This window comes from Notothenia rossii (assembly GCF_949606895.1).
Source record: "Notothenia rossii genome assembly, chromosome: 10".
NCBI classification, from domain to species: domain Eukaryota; kingdom Metazoa; phylum Chordata; class Actinopteri; order Perciformes; family Nototheniidae; genus Notothenia; species Notothenia rossii.
In genome coordinates, this window is record NC_136908.1 from 15,336,699 (window position 1) to 15,361,431 (window position 24,733).

General features: G+C 40.7%; 1 protein-coding gene across 2 annotated transcripts in view; it reads left to right on the forward strand.

The window, feature by feature from the left end:
• The first annotated feature begins 1,095 nt into the window (after positions 1 to 1,095).
• The window catches only part of pard6gb (par-6 family cell polarity regulator gamma b), a 31,284-nt gene continuing 7,646 nt past the window's right edge, over positions 1,096 to 24,733 (forward strand). Inside the window, exons 1-2 of one of the 2 annotated variants that reach the window (XM_079653040.1) lie at positions 1,096 to 1,379; positions 7,803 to 8,025. In XM_079653040.1, coding sequence (XP_079509166.1) covers positions 7,902 to 8,025 — 124 coding nt within the window. In that variant the 5' untranslated portion in view covers positions 1,096 to 1,379; positions 7,803 to 7,901. Of the gene's footprint in view, positions 1,380 to 2,323; positions 2,673 to 7,802; positions 8,026 to 24,733 lie in introns of those variants that run through there. The other variant, XM_079653039.1, reaches the window with a different exon arrangement.

A 24,733-nucleotide genomic window follows, 5' to 3' on the forward strand; every position in this document is an offset into this window, starting at 1 on the left:
AATTGAGCATGCGTAAATACTGTAGCTGGTATGATAGATAATGATGGATTCTGATCCGTTATCATATGAATTCCAGTGGCAGACCATGTTAGGGGTACTAAATATATGAAATAAGTTATCCCTGTGGGAGTATTGCATGTTTTCACACTTTAAAAAGAGAGGACAATTAAAAATGTTGACTTTTTCAACATTCAACATATCTCAGATTAATGTTCTTGCTTTGTTTCAATAGTAATGAGCTCAACTGCAGACACTGTACATAAATAAAAGGAATCATCGGTCACAATCACAGAGATCCTGTCAGGTCTCCTGTCTGCATATTCATTTGTCTTTCAAACCTGATGTATCATTTCAAAAATAAGGAAAATGTTTATACCAGCACACAACATGAAACCTGAAGGCTCTTGCTTGGGTTGTCATATTTGATTCGAATCTAAACTACAATAACCTGCATGGGAACAAGATTCAAGTGGGGAGTATTGCTATTCCTGGTGTTTAATTTACATCATCTTCCATAATAACCAAATCAGCAACCTGCCCTTTTAATCAGAGGCTTAAAAAAACATGTGTGAAAGAAATGCGTCCTCTGGCGCACTGGAGGACTATGCGTAGTGTTGCCTTCAAGCACTTTCGGAATTTGTAGACCTTTAAGTTATGTGTCATAAACGACCAAAATAAACGTATAGGCAAAGGCAAAGACGGTTTTTTATAGATTTACAACTATACCTATAATGTAAGGACAAATCATATCTTTGACAGCGTTTTTTCCCGAACATAATCGCTCATTAATTGGACTCAAAGGTAGTGGTACCTGTGTTATTTTGTACATTTAGACTGTTTACACTAGGCTATTAAAGCAAAACTATCCAGCCACCCTGTGTTCACTTGGACTTACGTGGTCTCGGTGTATTGATCGTTGGACAGAAGGAAATCGATACATAATTTGAACAACTCTGTTGTGATCGCAACGTATGAACATTTTTAGTTTTTTTTAAAATAAATTAAAGCACACACACTGCTGTGTCTTGGGCCTACCTCAGGTGTCTCCACGTCGTAGACCTCCACCACTGGACCTCCGATCAACACAAAGCGCCAGAGAGAAGGAAATAACTTCCCCTACAACAACCTGCAGAGAGAAAATGTTTGACACTGAAACATGAAACATTCTTTAAATCCCCTGCAGTATATAATAGTATGACATGATTCCGTTTTTATACGTTTTTAATGGATTACCTGCAAGGTTTTATTGGGTTAACAGTCCCCTAAAGAGTAGTTTCATTTTTAAGAAAAAGAGAATGCAACAAATGTGTACAACTGGAATCTAACCATGGATGTTGCAGGTGCCAAGGAATACTGAACAAGAGATGTAAAGTAACTAAGTAAGTATATTACTTATAAGTATATTAAATACTTGCACTTTACTTGCACTTTACTTGAGTATTTCCATTGTATGCTATTTTGTACTTTTACTCCACTACATTTATTTAATACCTTTAGTTACCTTGCAGTTTTTGATTAATAATGTGAAATATAATCAAATAAGACTAGTTACACCATAGAGTAAATTCACAAGCTACCCAGCAGTATAAAAAGTCATTACAACTGCTGCACCTTTACCAGCTTTGAGAACACTTTAATGCATCAATAATTATAGTAAAAACATATAATATATATTATTCTGAAATGAGCCAATCTGCATAATGACGACTTCACTTTTGGTACTTTAAGTCTATTTTGATGCTAATACTTTTGTACTTTTACTTGAGTAACATTTTGAATGGACTTTTACTCGTAACAGAGTATTCCTACACTCTGGTACTTCTACTTTTGCTTAAGTAGGCTACAAGGTCTGAGTAGCCTACTCCTCCCACCTCTGTACATAAAAATATGTGTTTTGTCAAAAGGATCATTAAACAGGATGGAACCACCTAATTTGTTTGTCTTATTCAATAACGTTTTTTTAGACAATGAGTGCAACATATATCTCTCATAATATTCTTAATATATCTAACTTTACATTAGACACCAAAGTGTGATGGGGAGAGGAAGAAAAGTCATTAAAACATATTTTGTTTTGGTGATATAATTAAGGCTAGTCCAGCCAAATCATGTATTCTTATTGAAACAATCAAAAGTTGTATGTATAGCATTTATCATGGATTATGATTTATAATTTTCCCATGTATTGTATGGATATGAAATATGTTTTATTAATGTTATATTTAGTCCTCTCTTACGCAATAGTTAGGCTACTACGAGCTCCTGGCTGAAGAAGGCGGGGATTACGAGCAGCACGTGAATGCCTCATAGGATCCCATTTTTTAGGAGGGCTGATGTCATTTCAAAACTTAACTCGCAGTCCCAAGTCAACGCGGCGAGAAGCTCACCTCCTCTTCTGCCGTGAAGTCCTCTCTGAACTCTGACGGATCGCATTGAAAGGAAACTCCGGGAGGTGAAATAAATTAAAGAAGACACAAACTTCTCTACTGGAGACGAAGCGGGAGGATTTTAAAGCAGAACACCCCGGGACCAGAGCCCTTCTTTCTGCGGGCAAAGGCGGCTGAACTTTTAAAAAAAGAAAAAAACTGCAACCATAAAAAATGAATCGGAGCTTTAATAAGTCGCAACCTCTGCGGAATGCGGAGTGTAACGCAGTAGAAGTGAAAAGCAAGGTGAGTGTTTGAGGTTATAGGCTCTAAATGTGAATATGTGGAGAAAATGAAGAGTTCACATGGTCGTCCCGCAACGGAGATTGGTTTAAATCGGACAAACTTTGTGCAACTAACACAGATTTTCTCATTTTCACTGACAAATCTCTTTTCCAGCTCATGAACGAGCACCAGTTTCTGGATGTTTCTGTAATTTGCACTGATTATTGTCTCCTTACATCCGAGCATGCAGATTGTGCTGATTTGGCTCCTTCCCTCTCTGTCACGTAGCTGATGGGGAAAAACTGGTTTGACATTGTTTCTTTCTCTTTAACAACAGTATTTGTTACAATGAGAAGGTGTTATCTGTTGAATCGGATGTTTTTGCAACATTAGTCGCTTTCACTGCGGGTCTTTGCCCTGCATACTTTCAGCCTCATTGTTTGGATTAGTTTGAAAGAGGCTGACAGTGTAATAGCTGCATAAATTAAGCTAACCAACAAGTAAATGACGACAGCTATCTTACAATTTAGGTTTATGTAATATAGACCACCAATTACTATCAAATATGAGCACAGATCAACTGAATTTGGACCATTTCCTTAGTCAAACACTAAAACTATAAGAGTCCTTGGGTATATAGTTGATCAAGAGTTTGCATTCAGTCTAAAAACTGTATTTTATAATTGGTTACAGAATTGACAGCTTTATATAGAGCAACTGGGCATAGTTAAAACCATCCCAAATAAACAAAAGTCACTAATCCTGACCACAAAGTGAACAAACAGTGAAAACAAATTATGCCTCTCAAGGACTTCTTGTAACCAACATTTCTCTGTAAATTCCATTACGTGATGACAATCTACAGTGGCATTCATAAGATGTGTTTACACATACCAGCACACATAAGAGTATCAGCACATGTATGAAGGATGAGCTCCCGAGTCACAGTTGACATGCCAGAATAAGATGGAGAAGTGACTCGAGGTCTTTTCACTTTTGGCTTCCCAGTTTCAGAGGTGACCTGCATGGGTAAAGACACTGATGGTGGCTGAGGACAAAGGAAGGGCAGGTCTATTCCAGGATGCTCAAATAACATCATCGAGGAGCTTTGTTTTTATTTTGAGGCAGGGTGGTTTGTGTTTGTTCCACAGAGAGGAGTGGTCACTTGTTTATAGGTGGGTCTGACAGGCCTGAAGTTGCTTGTCTAGAAATGGGCAGGTTGCACAGCGTCATCACAGCTGACTCACTATCATACAACGTCACATGTTTCCCTTTTTGGATCAGATATCCCTCTTATGTCATTTTGTTCTCTGGTTTTGTAATGAGCAAATCTAGAACATTTGAGTAAGTCGCCTGACTAAACCAGAAAGACAATTCAGAGCATTTCCATACTAAAGTAGCTCCACTACTTTTCAGTCTTTTATTGTGCAAAAGCGACCATAAGGAATATACAGAACTCACGCGTCTGATGTATTCAGAGAGATTCATCTAAATTAAAGAAATAACAACAGATCCACTTGAATTGTTCAAAAATGAATTCACCTTCCATGGACAGTTTAGAAAATGTCTGATGAAGAACAAGCAGACATTTTCAGATTTACATTTCTAGTTCAAACAACGGGTAATCTTACTTTCACCTATTATAATACAGAATAATCTATACCGCTTTTATCAGGGATTCTTACAATCTTATCATGTTATAAACATTCTCTAGCTTCATATAGGAACTGGTTATTGTGCTGAGTCACAGGGATCAGGACTTGAGCTCTAGATCTCTTAAAAAGTAAGTCAAGGAAGAAATCTACAGAAACTGTGACTTTACATTTAACTAGGGAACTTTAGAGCTGAAGAGCAAGTTAAGTGTTTTAGGGCACAGCTCTCTCCATATAGCCTTACTTGAAATTTTAGAAAAACGTATTTTGCAAAAAGTAATCATGTATTCCTCTGAAACAGTGAAAAACCTACATACCAGCAACTCATGAGTCAAAAGAAAAGCAAGCACTGCACGCTTGTTTTTTTCTTTTGCTCTGTGTGGCACTCAGATTTTAAATCAATCCTGCTTTGTATTATGAGCTGTACTTTATCACCTCTAATTCCATAATAAATAAAATAGTATACATTTCATATGTTCTGCTTTCCTAGTAAAAAAGAGTCCTAAAAACAACATTCAAAGTTTAGTGTTCACATCTACTTGATTACCAAGGAGTGATATCAGTGTGTCTGTTGTCTGTTTAGTTGAGAGTGGTGCAGGTTATGTCCCGGTTCTCACTGGTTAGCGTTTGGTTTTCCCAGGGGAAACTGTCCCATTGATAAGCTGATCAGGATAACACTGGAGGTGTCTGGCTGCCTGTCATGGAGCCTCTGCCAGGAGCTGGTTTCCCTCAGCTCTTATCAGAGTCCGAGATATTGTGAAGGGATGTTGGGGGTTAGGTGGGATATCCCCCTCTGCCCTTACTTTGATTCACCCAGATTTTCAAGTTCTTTTTATTCTTCCAAAACATCATTAGCATATTGAAGTGTGAGGCTTGATCCACTCCAGGATCAATAACAGCTGATGTTTAATTGCAATAACCTGTAGGTGTTTTCTCAGGTGACTCGTCGCTCTCTTGCGTAAGTTAATGGACAAAGAAGAAAAGACAGAAGTCAGTTATGTTCCACTTCTTCAATGTGTCAGAGTTTAGCATTTTTTAGGCGTGTTTCAACCTGTTGACATCCCTTCCAACTGATAGGCAGGGAAGACAGGTGATGTCACGTTTGTAGTGATGTATTCTTAGGTTCGAGGTTTGTGTAGAGGGCCTGTGGTTAATCATCCGTGTTCAGACTTGTTCATACCTCAGGGCCGAGTTCTGTGAAAACAGATTGTTCAGACTTATCACGATGCAAAGGGAACATTCAGATTCAGAGCAACGACGGAGCTTACTGATGTACAGAACTTTCATTATTATTAAGTCAAGTGTGACATGTTGAAGCCTGGCCGTGTTTTTTACTGTTCAGTCGGGAATGAGTTTTACTTTCCTAAATGTTAAGCACATAAACCTCCTGAAGAAGGATAAACCTGTTTGTCAACTTGTTGTGTCATCTTAAAAAGAAGGTTGTTTTTATAAACTGGAATCCAAGTTACGCTTTCAAAGTGCAGCTTCATATGTTTTCCTTTTTAGAGCTGCAAGGATTCATAGATGTGAACTATTAAAATGCCAACATGATAATCTACTAATTAGTTTAACTAAAAAACAAAAAACTCTATTTCTAGCGTCTTTTAATTTGAATATTTTCTGTCTTTTTTACCTCTCTGAGAGCAAACTGAATATATTCACACGTCAAGATATTAATAGACGTTATCATAAGCTTTAAAAACACTGATGGACATTCCCACTATTTTCTGACATTTTACCCACCAAACATCTCATCCAGAAAATCATCAATAGATTCATTGACTATATTAATAATTGGTGGTTGCAGCCTTGGTTCTTTGCCTTCAGTAAATCTGGCAGCACACCACACACCCGCCTGGCATCCCCCTAGTCACCTTACACGCCTCCTCTTAAATTCATATGTCATCTTCTAATTACAGAGCGGGTTAATGTATCCCCCGCTCTTCTTCTTCACCTCCCAGTCAGTACACTGCCACTTCTGCTTCAGCGTCAGCGCTTTTTCTCCCTCCCTCCTGCTGCGACATGATCATCATCCCTGTTTTCCCCCCCTCGCTGTCAGCTTCCCTCCGCTGTGATCTGATGATTACAGTTACAAACAGCACCTTCGTCTACAAATTACCGCTGTGATCCAGACACCAGTGCTGCTGCAGTTGTGTGTTGTGGTTTTATGGGGCTTTTTGTGCCTCTGTTGTATCGCTGCTCCTCAAGTCCATTCTTGTCTGAGTCACATGATGACCCCACTGTGACCCTCAGCCGCGCTCCCATTGGTGATTCGTTGACGGGAAAGCTGTAGCACAATAGCTCCAAGTCTGCGCTCCTGTGGGAAGCGAGGCAGCCATCCAGTGTCATTCATATATAGCGAGACAGCTTACTCATCCACCTGTATTGTTGTATTGTGCGGCAACCCTCTTCCTGCTGTTTACATGCAGTGTGCAGTTGACATTTTGTTTTTGCACTGATGTGATCTCTAGGCAGAGTAACAACAGAGTAAAGGAAAAGTTCCCATTTTGAGATTGATTGACATGAACCCACAGGTAGCAGACAAGCCAGACTTTATTTAAAGGTAACTTAAACCCCTCTAACGCACAACAACTATCAGCAGTATTTTACATTTTTTTATTTAAAGGATGGGTGTTATACATTTAACAAAAAGGAACTACAACATGTCAGTCAGTGAGCTTCAGTGGATTTTGTCACTTTCGAACAGAGCCAAGCGAGCTGTTTCCTTCGTTTAGCTAATTTAGGCTAACCGGCTGCTGGCTGTAGCTTCAAAATCACAGAAATTAGAGGGTGATCGACCTCCCCTCATAACTTTGAACAAAAAGGCAAACTATTCCTGTAAATATATGGCATTTGCTTTGTAAAAAAATCCCTTTCTCTATTTCATAAAATCTTTTTTTTTACTATGTTATTGTAGGCGTTTTAGACAACTTAGCCCATCTCGGCTTCAAATAAGAAAGAACGTAACTCACATGAATAATGTTGGGAACTGGAAGTAGTCTTGAAAGAAGAAAATAAGTGCATATCTCTCCATATGAATATCTTGTATTTAGAAAGTCATGTTGTCGAGGCCTGAGGTGCGAAACAACATCTGAGTGTGTACTAAATGTTTTCACCTCCGCTATAAAACCATTTATTTCTTAAAAGACTCAGTCATTTTGAATTATTCTAAAATGTGATTTGCTGTGCCATAAATACTTTTGGCATGCTTTGTGTGAGTGTAATATGTAATTGTATCACTTTGGCTCTGTTGAAGCCAGTTTTTCAAAGTTTTGCAGCAAATTCATTTTGTATTGTGCTTACAAACAGTTTCCCTACCCTGTGTCATATTGTCCGTAAGGTCATGACCACAGCTGAGCTCTGCGTACTTCCACCCTGTTCATTTATGTGTGCCAGTCAGATGTTTTAGATAAGTACATGAGCCAGGAAATCCCGGCTTCCTCTTCCTGTTTGGTGACGGTCCTGTCTAATGTCCTCTCTCTTCTGATCTTCCTTTCAGTATGGGGCAGAATTTCGCCGGTTTTCGGTGGACCGGATCAAGCCTGGCAAGTTCGAAGAGTTTTACAAGCTCATCCTGCACATTCACCGCATCGCCAATATGGAGGTGATGATCGGCTATGCTGACATCCACGGTGATTTGCTGCCCATCAACAACGACGACAACTTCTGCAAGGCGGTGTCAACGGCTCATCCACTGCTCAGGATCTTCATACAGAGACAAGGTAGGTTTTCTTAGAGGCAGCTTGGTTTCTTTGCGGCTCTTTTATGTAATCAGTTACACAGAAAGCGTTTATAGAGACATTAAAAGGCTAAACTTTTTCTCCAACATTGTGTCTTGTAACTGGTTTGTTTGAATACACATTTCATGTATTCGTTTTGAATCATCCTTGAACTGGTAAACCTATAAAACAATAATCTATTGCAATGGGCCGCAATTATTGTGCTGACTCGAATCAAATTTCCCCACAGAATATTTCCAATTATGCCTCTCCTCCCACTTTGGGAACTCAAGGCCTTTTTGTTTACTTCATGCAAGGCTTTCTGTGTGTGTCTGTCTGTGTGTGTGTTTTGAATTTCCTGCCCTCTTATTGGCTGGATCTTTCTCAGTCTGTATCTGTCTGCCTGGCTAAGTCCTCTGTCTTATCCAGAGGAAGAGCTTGCAGGCAGATGAACGTGCACGCGCACGCACGCACGCACGCACACACATATACACAGGCCGGTGCCTTGGCAGCCCCATAGAAATCAGGTCATTGAGCAAAGCCTGTATCCCAGCATACCAGACATTACTGAGAGACAAAAGATCTGCATGAAAAGAGAGACTCCTCGTGTGTGTGTGTGTGTGTGTGTGTGTGTGTGTGTGTGTGTGTGTGTGTGTGTGTGTGTGTGTGTGTGTGTGTGTGTGTGTGTGTGTGTGTGTGTGTGTGTGTGTGTGTGTGTGTGTGTGTGTGTGTGTGTGTGTGTGTGTGTGTGTGTGTGTGTGTGTGTGTGTGTGTGTGTGTGTGTGTGTGTGTGTGTGTGTGTGTGTGTGTGTGTGTGTGTGTGTGTGTGTGTGTGTGTGTGTGTGTGTGTGTGTGTGTGTGTGTGTGTGTGTGTGTGTGTGTGTGTGTGTGTGTCCTGAATGGGAACCAGTCCTACTCTCTCTCCATCTCCCTCTCATTGATCCCAAGTCTGGAGTGGGCCTTGACTGCCTGCCAGCCATCCAGCGAGCATACAAATGAATCCATCACCATTCATACCTCAATCCTTCCTGGAATGTCCCTCCCTCCGTTGTGTAATGAACATGTACACTCCAGGGTATTGTTTTAATTGTCGTCCCGTGATTCAAATACAAAAGCTAGCCACCGTGCAGATTTCCAACTACTAATAGGGTTTGAGTCTTTGAGAGGCCCCACCAGACTCCTCTATTGTGTGATTCACTATCTTTAAAACTCATACTGTATGGCTGCAGCTGAATTAAGTCATTATACAGTAGAGATTTCAAATGTAAAAATTAGAGTTTGATTGTTAATTGTCTAACTTTTTATAATCTCAACTGATTCATAAATGTAATGTTTGCAAACTATCAATTTTTGCATGATTTTATACTAGTATGTCGTCATTTTAAATGATGTCTTGAGACCCTAAGTATCTTTGTAGTTCATACGCAGAGATGCAAGCATTCTGACACTTATGTTTTGCTATGGGATTTCAACCAATTGCATCTTAAACGGCGGTGTCTCTTCCCATGAGATTATTGTGTAACAAGCAAATGCCATAAAGCATATTGGAGCTGAACCTTGTTGAAGGACGAAGCTCTTACGCTGTAGTTTTGTTGTGTTGTTGTGGTGTAAACATGACCTGGTGATGTGGTGCAGGGGAATGTGCACTGTTGTGACTGATGCTGCTGCAATGGTCTGAGCATCTTAAGCCTCACTGCAGTCTATTGTTAGTCGCCAGACAAAGAGGCGTGTGTTTTACTGTGAGTACCTCATGTCTCAGAGGAGGTGCCCTTCACCCATTCACGAGAAAGTGTGTGTGTGAGATAGTGACTGTGTCCGTACCAGCCTGTTAGCACAGGTCAGTGGTGTCATCGTGCATCTCCTCCGTCCCGGTCAGCAGACCACCCCAGATGAAAGAAAACTATGACTCACACACTTAGTCAAAGAAGGGACATTTTGTGTAGTAACTTAAACTGGACTGGTCTTTCACATGCATATGAGTGTGAGAGGGAAAAAAACATTTCATTAGGCTGCTTCCAGACAGCTAAGCCGCAAAGTTTATGTGTCTCTTTATGTCCTTTTTGAAAGGCAAACAATAATCTTATTTTCCTTTTTGAAAAGTTGTTACAATGTGTAAAACATACTTTGTTTTTCTTTTAGAATCATTTTCCACACAAACAGATTTTAAAAACATGTTCATGGGTACACTGTCCAATAAAGAATTGAAATGGCATTCATAGAAGTAAAAAATGAAACACAATGAGAGCAAAGGGGGGTATACAGTGAAGGGAAATATAAGAGAGGTGGGGGCCCCAAAAAGGAAGTGTATGAGAAAGTTAAAAGGAAGAGAGTAAATGCAAATAGAAACTAATAACTTTTAAACTTTGTATTTAAATTCTTAAGTTAGACCGTCCTCGTTATGCTGTCAACAGACACGTTTCAGTGACTGGCCGTGTGTGTAAATGTGTCCATGTAACAATAGCTTTCAACGTGTGTGGGTCCCTTTTATCTACCTGACACCCTCCTTCTGGGCTTAGATGGCCATTGTTGCTGAGATCACTTGAGCATGTGCAGCAGTCGTGTGGCGACACAGCAACAATCCAGCTGATAATACCTGTTAGTCCCCGAGGGCAGTGATGGACGCTTATTTCAAAATGACTTCACCTACAGAACAGAAGCCAACACTTGGTGGTTTAGTCTCAACAATACACAATAGCCTTTGAGTGTAGATATAGTTGGAGGGCAGGTTACTGCATTCAAACCAGGAAGTTCACTGATATTTAAAGCAGAGTCAATGACAATGTTGTAGCTTCAAGTTTTTGGTTATTGTTAAAGGAAAACCTAAGGATTGTTACTACAACAATGCCTCTGAATGTTTTTGAGTAACTTGTCGTTGTTCTTAAAAAATCCAATGTAGGTCCTTGTTTCTCAATTACCCAGAGTATTTTTTCCATTTGTCAAAGAGCGATACCCTCTTAAGAGATGATCCTTTTTAAAGGAATACTATTTGCACCTACATTGTAACAAGTATTGTATTTTCACCAAGGCAAAACTATTGGTATGTATATTGAGCTGTTTTCAATTTGGATATACCTCACCTTTATTAAAACCCGAATTGTTGGAAAACAGATGTATCCTTACATTTGGTAGTGCCCACTTTAGAAAGGAGCCCTTCTTAAAAATTGTTAATCTAATAAGTAAAAAGGCAGTCTGCATGTTATGTAATGACGACAAATAAAAGTACATTATTACCAGTAGCATAGTAAAAGATCAAATCGATTCTATTGTTGCATTGTTTTACCTTAACTGCTTTTATTTCAAGCTCTACAGAGGGTTGTCTTGGGAGCCAGCAATGTCAAAACCTGCAGTGAAAAATACTAGTTTGTAGACAGATGGGGGAGGGGAGTGACTTCACAGAGGGAAGTTTTGTACTGGGACATTTCTACATTTCTCATGCAGGCACCATCAGTATGGGGGGGAGGGGACGAGCAACTGATGGGAAGAAATGGGACGCATCAAAAGATGTGTGAGCAAAGAGGAGTGAAGGAGCGGGCTGTGGAGGTGGACTTCGTGTCCAGTGTGATTGCAGTGGCTCAGTCATGTGTGCCCAACTGATGATGGATGTTAGATCGGGGTCACATTCACATGAACAGTTATGCAGTTGAAAGAGAGTTTATACATGTTCTTACAGAATAAAATATAGGATATTCTTCCTCCTTCATGTTGACTCGGCTTTTAGATTTCTGGTTCCAAGAGATTGGTTCTTCTGACACATTGTCATCAGTCAAGTTGAATTTACTCTGCTTGGTAGTCTGATATTTTGTCAAGGGTTTATGGTATCTTTATCTAGGGAAAGTAGTGGAAGTACTAACTGTTCATTCATATTCTGCATCCTGTGCAAAGTGATGCAAATTAGGATGTAGATAAGAGAGAGGGAACACTGCCTGCTTATTTATACTAGGCAAAGATAACTTGGTACAGGAAACTGACCCCAGAGTTCATGACTTTCCACATTTTACCAACATCTTTTACTGTTTACAGATTAAAAACAGGACGTTTATGATCCATAACACTAAAAAAACATTAGACACATTATGTCTTATCTATTCCCACCAATCTAGTGTTGAAGTAGAGTATGACCTGTGAATGTAGGTTGAAAATGTAATTGATGCTTTTGTAGCTGGCAGCCTTTGACATAGCTTCTATTTTTCCACGCAGTAATTGTAATGATAGTCCTTGGAGAGCAGGTAGGGTTTAAATAAGGATATGTGCATTAAGGTCAATTTGAATTGTATCTGTAATTGCACTAATGGTTGTCAAAAACGACTTGATCCTATCAAAACGCAGGTCTGTTTTTGAAAGCTCAATTTTAGTAGAGGAATGGAGTTGTTTTTGTAGACAGTGCCAGTGGCCTGCACACAGACTAAACTTAAACAAAGAGAAAAGACCCCTGTTTGGCAAAGGGCTGAAAGTTTAAATAAATAGAGCATGGGATGTAGGCCAAGGTCGAGTGTGTGACTTCATATCTTTCATGCTGTGCAGCGTTACGGCTCAACCAGACTGCTCTGCACACCTGTGAAAACTAAAGGGCCAGATATCAACATTAAAAAAAACAACATAGTGATAAAACAACAGCTTTCCCTGTTAATGCTGACTCCCAGGCCAGTGCTGTTTCTCAACAACTTGGACAGCACAGTTGCATGGAGATCAAAGAAAGGCTAGTATTATTTCTACGGCTGCCCTGACTGTCTGCACTCTGCTGTCTTCCCACACTTGGCTCTTTTTCTTTTTGTGTGTTATTACCAGAACAAAGTCTGGCCGGTAGTGAATAGAAAGATGTCATTTGCCATAAACTATTGAGGGAATACAAGAGGAAAACTGTATGCAGCATGTTGAAATTGGTTAAGCGAAATAGTTTGTATTAGTCACCATCCTGAGAAGAAAACTATTGTTTTTATTTCTACCAAGGACAGGAAAACATGCACAATAACAACAATTGGTGGCAAAAGGGTTTTCAAATTAAACACAGACAAATCTGAATTATCAAATAACTAATTTTGGAAAATATTCTGGTTTATTAGGTGTATTCAGATGTAAATAGATACGGTGATTAGCTTTACTTCAACCAGATCTGACCCGACCTTTTCAACTGTGGAGTCTGACTATGAACAGCAGCTTTGGTCAAGCATCAGCTAAACTCAACACATTTCAATGTTTTAGCAGCTTTGCATAGAATGTGCTTGTTATAACACAAGGCAGAATACAGGAAAAACAGAAACTCTGCTACCATAGCCAAAGTCCAATTCCCTGAAATGGCTGCAGTCCAAGCATTAAAAAAGAGAGACTTTTGTTTTGTTGGTTTATGGTTTTGCTTCATTTTTATAGCAACTCATTTCCTCTAATAAAAAAATAAGATTAGAGGCAGACATGTCATTCTTTAAATTCTCATTTTGCTAATAGGGTCAGTTTCATTAACAATACCGATCCAGTTTATTAGATTAAAGGATCTATAATTCTTATTACATAATGATGAACCTATATAGCAGCTACTATACATTTTAGAGCCGTGTGTGTGTGTGTGTGTGTGTGTGTGTGTGTGTGTGTGTGTGTGTGTGTGTGTGTGTGTGTGTGTGTGTGTGTGTGTGTGTGTGTGTGTGTGTGTGTGTGTGTGTGTGTGTGTGTGTGTGTGTGTGTGTGTGTGTGTGTGTGTGTGTGTGTGTGTGTGTGTGTGTGTGTGTGTGTGTGTGTGTGTGTGTGTGTGTGTGTGTGTGTGTGTGTGTGTGTGTGTGTGTGTGTGTGTGTGTGTGTGTGTGTGTGTGTGTGTGTGTGTGTGTTAGATTAAAAGCTTTGACCCCACAACATTCGATCTGTGTCGAAAAGAGGAAGATCCACCTCAGTAATTAGCGTTGTCTCTTTGTCCCAGTCTAAACTCACAAAGCTGATTTAGTCCTCTGACACTGGATTATAATTGATCTCTTGTTACATGTAGATAATTCAGAATGTAGTCATGCCAAAAATGCAGATTTGTTTCTATGTTGTGCTCTTTTCTCACTTGTTTTTCTGTGTACTGTTCATTAGATAGTAAACTTGCATAACAGCCACACAACCAAATACCATGACGGGCAGAAAGCATCCTTTTCCTCATTCCCGCAGATCTATTGTGGTCATGTAAAGTCACTGCCTTGTGGCATTGCCTCGGTATGCTTTTGTGACTCCTTTACCAGAACATCAGAGCCATTGAGCGTGAGTCTGAGTGTGTTCTGTTGTGCCGGGGCTGCCACTATCTCTAGTCTTTGTGCTTTGTACCAGAGAGCGGCCTCAGGCTGTGCAACGAAGGAACTGGTAGAGTGAAAGGAAAACAGGCCATACTCACTGCCTACTGCCCCTTAAGGACAAGAAAACAACAGCTGTCAGTTATAGCTCATCTTTCCTTTTTCACTATTTCTGGACTTTTTGTTCTTTTTTTCATCTCCATCTTGCTATTACAACAGTTCAACTTATCCGTCTGATCATGTTTGTTGAATATCTAAAATGCTGTTTTAGATGGCTGCTTAGACCAATCTTCATTCTTCTCACATTAGAGCTCAGACATGACTCAATGTTCTAGAGCAGAGGGGGAGAAAACCGCTGCAGACAGTGGGGAGTCAGTCTGACAGTAAGATAGACGGGAGTATGAAGAAAGGAGGGAGGACAGGGCAGGTTGTGTCCACCTCCATCCTGTGGTCTGGCTGTTATCCATATGTTGCAATCTGGGCCAACAGAAATCAGGAATATTCTGGAAAAGAGGGGAAACCCATGTAGAGCGTAGATTACATTACATCTCATTTGTTAGACGCTTTTATCCAAAGCGACTTACATAGTCAATACTGTGGACAATCCCCACAGGAGCAATTTGGGGTGAAGTGTCTTGCCCAGGGAGACAACGACATGCTGACGGCAGTGGGACTCGAACTTGCTATCCCCTGATTCGAAGTCCAGCACACTATCCACTGAGCCACATCCTCCCAGCCTGCCACAAGCCTCCCAGCCTGCCACAAGCCTCCCAGCCTGCCACAAGCAAATGTTATGTATGGAGACAAAACATCAAAAACACCTTTTTTCAGAGCTTTGTGTAAGCTTTAAGCAGATACTTTGATGACACATCTGGGTCACATTCAGAGGGCAGCAGCATGGGAAAATGCACTGCTTTTGAAATGCCTCATTTAAGGCAAGTGAGGTGTTCAAGGCGTCGTCAGTGTCGGAAATCTTCCCTAGCTTTTTGCCTGTGTGTGTGTGCCACAGTGCATCTCTGCGCCATACCAAATAAATCTCCGTCTCTCTGCTGGGAAAATGTTCAGTGCCGTAAAACCTGTTAGGTAGTGTGTGTGGGCTTCTCAATAAAACCTGTGTGTGGCCTTTTCTCTGCATGTCTTCAGACAATGCCAGCTATAGTTAGAGTGTGATGGAGATGCCTGGTGCCTGCCAGGAGCCAGACAGGGAAGCAACAGCCACGCTCGATGGGGAGCTGCCTCTCTTTGTGCCTCTGACTGTAAAGCCACTGCAGACCAGCTTGGATGATGCTGTGAATCATGTCAGCTGACACAATAAGGGGCAAACGTAAATCCACACCCGTACTTAACATGCAGCGAGACACGGGCATGCCAACACACTTAAGAACACAATTAATTTGAGTAATTTTATATTAATTGCACCAGTAATTTGACTTTATAACAAAGCAGAAAATGCACACATAATTGCTTTCGGACCGCACGTGTTCGTATGCATCACGGCTGACGCACATCTTCAACCCTTCTCTCTGTTGTTGAGGCATGGGAGGGGACTCCTGTGTTTTAATTAAACTTGTAAGGGCTGTTGTGTTTGGCAGAACTATATTGGTGTTTGTGTTTCCTAAGTCCCTGCTTTCATTTTGGTTTACGACCCTGCTTTGAACTGCGTCCCCACTCCCCCACAATGAAGTTTCCAGACATTGTGGGGCAGGAGTGTCTGTGTAGGGACTCTCCTTCCATAAACTGTTGGCCACGTCTAAAAAGCATTTCATGGATTTATTTGGACTATTTACTAGTCAACAATATTTCATTTTTTGTTTTGCATGTTCATGAACTGTTTGGGAAATTGTTGAATACATGGAAAATCCTTTCTTATAACAAAAAGGATCAAATGTTTGACATCTACGTTTTCTGAATGATGCAGTCTATTTCCAGCGTTACATTTACAAACAAAGCTTCTCTCAATTCAGAAATGCTTTCACACCTCTATAGTCTCTGTTATGACTACTATGATTCTCAGAAACTCAGTGGCTCAGTTGACGTTGGTCTAATGCTGCATCTACAGATAGCGGCTTTTGGAAATGGTATGCTGCATGCGATGAATATAGCTGGTCCTTCAGGGACAAACAAACAACTTCCTAAGCCACCAACACCAGGCCACTCCTCGGCAGCATGAACCTTCAAAGAGAGAAAAACATGCTGGAAATACCTCCATGCCTTTATTTCTTCCTCTTGGTTTATGGCTTGAAAGTGGAATGAGATCCCGTGTCATGTGACTGAAGGGAATCTCCCCTGTCTTAACTTGATGCAAATAACCAGTTATTCAAACACCTCCGTTTCCTTATACAATGGGATTTTTCCTTAATATGGAGATGGAAGTACTATGGATTTTTACATTATGTTTCTAATAATAGCAATTTACCAAGAAAAGCGGGGTTGGAGAATTATATGTATCTGACAAACAGTAGAGATTGATACTCTCGTTAGCCTACTGTAGCTTAGCTTTGAAACAGTTCATTGCTAGCTTGGTTTGTTTGTTTTTGTACATTAAACTAACATTAATACAGTATTTTAGCTTAAAAGATGCTCGTCTGTGGATTTTGTTACATGAAGAATAGCCTAGCTGTTTTCTCCCTGTTTCAAATGTTAATGCTAAATTAAGCTATAGTTGTTCCTTTGCACTATATCATCATTGTATCTGAGTAGTATACATTTTCTCATCGAACTCGAGAAAGAAAATAAGCATGTCTGTGTATGTTGGAACATTTTACATATTTGAACTTAAAAGCAAATCTTTGATTTTTTTAATTTCTTAGATTTGCTTGAAGTGTGTGTTTACACAGGTAAGTGATGTATATCAATTTGGATTCCCCCTAAAACAGGAAATGGACAATAGAGAGTGGTTGGATAGCAGTGGAAAATTCCCAGGATAAGTTTAGAGCCGTGGTATGAGCAAAATGAGGGAAGAGTTTGAAGGTTTGGGGTTAGAGGGAAAAGAGAATTTGGGCACTGGGTGGATGTCAGTGGGTTTTGGAGGGAGGAGTTGCTGGTTTTGAGCAGAGATGGCTCGCTGCGAGACTGCTCACTGCAGTTCCTCCTTAATTATAGCTCTGCCACTGGAGGACAAGGCCAGGCTTGCTCTTTGTGTGTAGTACTGAGAAACTCACACAAATTCACACATACAAATATAACGGACTCAAGTGCTTGAGCAAAGGATTTGTGTCCTTTGAGGAAATCCAAGTTTGTCTCCCATTATCAAAGCATGTAGGTTGGTTGAGAAGAGTGTGATTGCGACTGACGCACTTAACATATCTAATCTTGTGTAATCTTTCACAAATTACCCACTAAATCCGAGTTTTCTTTTCTGGAACTGGGATACAAGTTTGACATCTTGTAACAACTTTTGGACCCGTTTCATTGGTGAATTATTATTATTGGAAGTTACGCTTTTCGTTCGAATCCTAGTTATCTTCTTATTAAAAGAGCTACAGCTAGTTTAGTTACTAGCCTGAAAGACAACATAAGGCATCCAAGCAAGCCGAGCCATTCGAAAAACACGATGGCTAGCACAACAGCAACCTAGCATTGCCTCTGCAAAGGGTTATTTTGGGCGTCCATAATTACAAAGGAGGGCCTGAGTTTGCTTCTCGGCAACTCACCCGCAGCAAACATGCGCACCACTGACAACGTTGGTGTGTGTGGTGCTGACTCACATGGCCACTATAAGTCCTGTACACTGCCAACACATACACATTTCATCCCTTGAAACCAATCAGATGTGCTTGATCGGGTAGCATGTGATGTTATTTATTTTCACCGTTTGATGACCCTGGTCAGAAGTTCACAGTCCTGCAGGCAAAAACATCCAGAAGTAAACCTACTCAACATGAAAGCCTGTGCAAACATGGCTGTATGGGCTGAGTTAAAGTGCACAGTATGGACTCTTATGTCATTTGGCCTTGACACAAGTGTATTTGTCTGAGTTGAGGTCTTTGTTGTTGTTGTTGGTTTTTTGTGTGTTTTCTTTTTGGTTTTTGGTCATGGGGACCTTTTCGATTCCCAGTTTTCTCTAAACTTGGGCAGGGTCAAAAATAGTCAAGCTGGGCACAAACTACATGTTTAACATTCACAAACATGATTGCATGCAATGCTGCATTTCCATGCTGAAAGCATGCCTTTTTAAGCATTTAAAGGCACGGTTAGGTGTCACATTTAGTATGTGTTGGACTCTGTTTTTGTCTTGAAATAGTCTGATCCGATCTGCTGAAAGGGAGTTGACTGTTTCTTTAGGGATGTTTACTCCTCTGGTATTCCCTTGTGGCCATGCTACACTGACAAAATAAGAAACCTTTTTGTTGTTGTTGTTGTTTTTTAAAGAAATTAGGTTTGTGTTTTAGAGTTAGAGCTTGTGCAACTGTGTTTGGTCTGGGTGGGTGCTCAAGGAATTAAAGGAACAATTATATCTGGCTAAAAGGCTGAGTATAGCCATATATAGGTCATGAGGCTAAAACAAAGGGACAAGCTGTCATGCCCCCTCACCAGACTGCCGATTGTTCGGCCATTGCACACACTGGAGTGATTTGATTGGCTAGAATGGAGCCAGAAGTATTTATGATTGGCTATAACAAATCACCAGAGCCAAAAGAAGCTATTGAAACCTCACATCAAAGCAAATCACTAAGAGGATCTAAAGCACGTGTCTTGTCTATGGTTTGTTCATTTTGTTATTGATTCGGCAATTATCTTTTGTTCACTGGATATTGTAGGGATGTTTTGTTTGTCTCTTAGTAATCAGAATACTGATGCAAACAAGTGCAGTTCTTACCCATTCAACTATTTCATACACTTGATTGTTACATAGTTGATGGTAAAGGGTTAGCTCAACAATTTGATAATTGTTCATTCTGCCCAATTTGATTGGGCAGAATAGTTTGCTCCTAATAGTTTATAAGAAGTTGTTCCTACAAAATCCAGTTATGAGTCTTAAAGGTGGAACAAAGAAAAATAAAGTGATTCACCTTGTTGCATATCTTTTTAGTCACCTTTCTGCTATGTTTGACAATGAGCCCATTTTGGATGACTATATCATGGAGCACTCAGCCTGCAAATATTCAACTTCAATGAACTTTCACAAACTAAGATTGAACCCAAAGCCTAGCTCTTTTCAAAATTGTACCATCTTATGAGCTCCTGAACTGACTCATAGATGTCTGGCAGCAATAGACGGACTCACCGTGAGAAGATGCTGCCCCCTCTCCCACCCACCCTACCCCCTTTCTGCAGACATGTGGGCCAGTGGTTGAATCAGGCCTACTCAGCAGTTCAGGATGGGAGAGGAAGGAACTGAATGGAGGAGGGGAGGAATGAGCCCTGACTCTTGTCCTGATATGAATTGTGTGAGGGGCCAAAACAATGGACACTGACAGCTCATGTGGAAATACTCCCACAGACTGGTTGAAGTTAAATAAAATGGAGTCAGTGGAGCAAAGCGTGGAGCAGGAAGAAACAAGGATATGTGTCACCACACACAGGAAGTGTTCTGTTATGCCTTGTGGTTGTGTAAGAGGTTGTTGGTGTTTCAGGTGCAGGGGAGTATGGGAGGCCTGTCCAAGCTTGCAGTGCATTTACCCAATCACAGCCGGGGAACAGGGGCCTCACCTGGAGGCCAGGAAGGGGCTTTTCATTGAACCATGTTCAGGACTGAATAAAGGTCAATGGGTGTTTGTGTTAATGGCAGAGTCAACCACATACCAGTAGTAAGCTTATGCTGAATCCCCTTCAAAGGGTTACCAATGGTTCAACAACAGAAGTGGACAATAAGTCCATATTCAGCAAATACTATTATAGTGATTTGTTGCAACAAAAAAAGCTTCTTTATAGAAAGGTGTATTTGTCTACTTAGATAAGGATACCAAAAAAATGATGTAATTCAGCTTTGGAGACATCATTTTCTCTGGCCACTTATAAATCGAGTAGCACTGTGATGGATTATTTTTCTTGCCCACAGTGTGAATGAGTTGAATGTCTCTAGGGGCGGCTTCATAACAGAGGATCACTTTTCTTGTGGGTTGATGTAAGATCTTCTCAGCAAGACGTCTTCCGTGAGACAGAGGATCTTGCACTTTCTCAGTTTCTCAATTTCCCTCAAGGCCGCAGTTTCCTACAAATAAAATGCAGCTCGAGGCAGTATGATGGAATTCCACTCTTTCCACCTGTTTACAGAAGGAAATTAGTCAATTTTCGAGTAAACATGTGTTTTTACTTCTTGGTTGTCTCATTTCCTTACCTGTATTCTTACATGTCACATCCTCTAGTGTTTCGATGTCTACACTTAATGTGTTTGAGACAGTGCAAGAGCCAGACAGACCATAATCCTCCTATAGTCTGCTTGTTGTGTGTCACCTGCAGCCGATAAAGATCAGACTTGAACTCAGGTCAGCGCCAAAGGCTGGAGGAGGATGAAGGTGAAGGGTACAGGCGTGGACAGTAGTAGAGATCTTTATGAGTTTATATGTGGTTTTTAAGTACTGAGATCTGACCTGGGTCTCATTAGCTTTGACGTCAAGGAGTTTTGTTTTATTGTTCAGTTTGTGTTTCAGCAGGATTACAAGAAAGACTACAGGCTTGATCTCTTAGATTTGGTGGAAGTGTGTGTAGCATGGGTCAACGAATGGGTCGTTGAATGTTGGAGCAGATGCAATCATTTCAGAGCCCAGAAGGCCTGTTGCCATTAGTACACATGGATTGTTGAGGTATAGAATCCAGACACAAAAAGTCAACCTATGTCTTCTTTTTAAGTGTATAACATGTTGAAATTACTTGGTATTTAGCCAGATCAGTTCCTATTTGGCTTCCAAAAATTCCCATGTTAGCTAAATACACCATCAAGGATATGCTATTTTAAGCCTCAGTGGTTTAGTTCAATTCAGTTGGTTTAAATGTTAGAAGTGTTTCAGTCCACACACTCCTTTACTGCAACCACTGCCTTCTCTCATGTGGGTTTATTGTTTTTAGCTCTCGCTGCCACATTTCATGGCAATTTACAAAACATGTTTGCCCCTATGTTATTAACATGAACAATTTTAACACATGCTGGTGACGTTCATTCATATTCTTAACTATACAACTTAACAAGCAATTGCAAATTAACCATATTCCCTTTTTCCCCACTCCTGATGAAGTGAGCCCGCATGGATAATACTCACAAAGGACTCATAAACATGGTTTTCTTCATTAGAAAGTGTAAAGCGAATGCAATTGAGAAAAAAAAAGATCTTAGGTTTTCTCATATTGTAGAGTCATTCAGATTTGTCCCTCCCACACACACACAAACACACACACACACACTCTCTCTCTCTCTCTCTCTCTCTCTCTCTCTCTCTCTCTCTCTCTCTCTCTCTCTCTCTCTCTCTCTCTCTCTCTCTCTCGTGAACTCTCACACAAATGCGCACACACACACACTCTCTCTCAAGTGGACTCTCACACAAACAGAAGGCCAGACAGGTGGCAAGGACACAAGTCTGCTGCTGAACCTTGTGTCAGCAGAGCACTGCCAAAATCTATTTCCCCCCGATCCCTTCTTAGCCAAAAATGCTTGTAAAATATATTATTTGTAACATGATTATAGGAGTGTGTTTTTAATGTCTTCATTGTTCTCTTTAAAATTAAAACGTTGTCCACTGCTTATATCCCAATCTATATTTTCTAGAGTTAAAAGTCTTAAGATTTCCATTAAGTTTAGCTTTCCACACTGACATGTATTATTTATACCTTCACATGAGTTGGTAAGCAGTGAAGGCTCGGGCGGGTACCTGTGGGCCAGATGGTGGTGGAGACTTTGTGGAGCTAACATCAACAGCATGTGTTTTCTTGGTTGGAAACATGCATATGATCAGCAGATTAAAACCAGAAGCAGTAGTTGGTTACAGAGAAAGTGAAAGAGGAGGGAGGAAAGTTAGTGAAACCCAACAGCACTTTTTCCCCCTCTAAAGGGGGGCAACACTTGATGGAGTGGAGATTGTTGGAGGAATGCAAGACCTGTCTACTTCATGGCTCTCCTCTTCCTCCTTCTTTGATGTTCCTCCCTCCCCTCCTCTGCTACACGTCACCCCCCCCCCACACACAGGTTAATCTCCATATGTACGCACACGCACTCTCACACTCCCCTCTCTTAAAATACTGTGTGTGTGTGTGTGTGTGTGTGTGTGTGTGTGTGTGTGTGTGTGTGTGTGTGTGTGTGTGTGTGTGTGTGTGTGTGTGTGTGTGTGTGTGTGTGTGTGTGTGTGTGTGTGTGTGTGTGTGTGTGTGTGTGTGTGTGTGTGTGTGTGTGTGTGTGTGTGTGTGTGTGTGTGTGTGTGTGTGTGTGTGTGTGTGTGTGTGTGTGTGTGTGTGTGTGTGTGTTACCTGCAGCGAATCTCAAACCTGTGACTCCCTCCCCTCCCCACCCCACCCAACAACACAGGCCGAGCCAGAGCGGAGTAGACAAGGCAGCTCCATTTAACGTGTCCCAGATGTGCAGCCCGGCCTCTGTGTGCTGCGGTAGTGAAATGAGTGCAGAGAGTGAAGGAATGGAGGGGGTGCGTGCAAAGTGCTACCCAGCATATATATATGCATGCAGAAGTCGTAGAGCTTTGTTTCTTTGCTTTTATCGGGACGAAAGGTCCTGTTTTACCTTATTCTCTTGCAAACAGTTTGGCCTTACTTTCACCTGACTGTTGATTGTTTTATCTAATCCTCCTTTTTTTTGTGGTTATTTTATCTGCAGAAAGCATGAAGCAATCGACATGCACATTCAGATGATTGTGGGTCTGTGCAGTCTGTTAATGAGTTAACATGATAGTCCAGATGCAAAGCTCTTTTTTCTACCATCTCTTTTTGGATAGAGCATATTTAAGGAGTTTGCATAAAAGTGATACATTTCATGCTTGTGTGTATTCAAGAGATAGTTGTACTACCCCAATGTGACTATATACTTATACATAAGAGTCCTACATTCAAAAATATATTACAGTTGAATAACGGTACTAAAATAAAGTAGGCAGTTACTAATGAGTAGAAATGATGCAGAATGGCTTAGTTTGACATGTTTTTGTTTTTATTTCACTGTTACAGTTAAAGTACATGCTTTAATTATAATGTAACAGCCAACGAAGAAGGAACTAGCAAATAAATACTCAAGTACAACACAAGGACCCTCAAAATGAAATGTATTTCAATGATGTTCTTCCACTGCCTGTGTGTTCATTCTTTACTATGACTTAGCGTAACACAGCATGCATAAGATCACTTAAAACTTCCAGTAAGTTCAGTGCAGCTGTCCATAATAACCACGTACGTTTATCGAGCTTCTCCAAATTCCATCCAGGCCCTGCCTCAACCACCCCTGCAAGAATGTGAAATATGTTTTCATGTTATAAAAAAAAGTTCTTCTTCATTCTGTCTGGAATCTTTTTCCATGTTAGTGTTAGCTGAACGTCTTGGCAGCTTCAGCCCCTAAACACACAGATAGACTTCCCGGCCGTCTCCAACGAGGGGAGAGAAGAAATGTCAAAGAATACTGATTGTTTTGGTTAATTCCTCACAGTTATATGTGTCTGTCTCATTGGAAATGGCTCCATGTGCGCTTTTTACTGACAAACATGGGAACTTGACCTGGAAACTCAAAAGTTAGAGGCGACATGCCTGCTTGTATCATCTGCATCTCATTTGAATGGTAATGTGATGCACTGGAGTGTCATGAAAAGCAGTTTTTCTGAACCCACGCTATCAGGAGAAGCATAGAAAAGTGCTCTGTATTTCATTAAATCAATCTTTTCTAATGCAAACAAAAAAATGCAAATGTGGATATAAGTGGGGGGTGTTTCAGTGGACAAACAAGCATACTCTACTCAATTGTACTAGGCTGACTCGTTTTGGCTTTGCTCTGTCATGTGCTGTTTCATCCCGTTCTACTTTATGCCACTTCCTGGTGGTTTCAAAAAGGGAGGAGCTTCCATCTGTGTGTGTGTGTGTGTGTGTGTATGTATGTGTCAGTCCGTGGGCCCCAGGACTGAAGCCCACTGCCACAGCATCCAGTGACCTAATGCAAAAGGCAGCAGGGTCTAGCACTATTCACCCTTTTCTCTGTGTGCCTTGTCTCCCCCCCCCCCCCCTCTCCAGTGATTATGGTCTCTCCTGTCACTAAGCACTTTGTCACGCTTGGTTGAAAGCCATGATGGGGGCAGGGGGGTTGTTGGGGTGCAGGAATGTCACTTGCATAGATGAACTGTAGCTGGATAATCTGTAGACAGAGCAACATGCTCTAAGTCATGGGCTATAGTTGATCATATAGAAGTGAACTTGATTTAAAACATCTAAATATGTAAACCTTCCTTTTTAAAACAATCCTGTTGTGTTTTCTAATAATCCAATTTGTTTTTGAATTATGTATTTAAGGAAGTAGGAGATGTTCTACCTGTAAAGCAGTC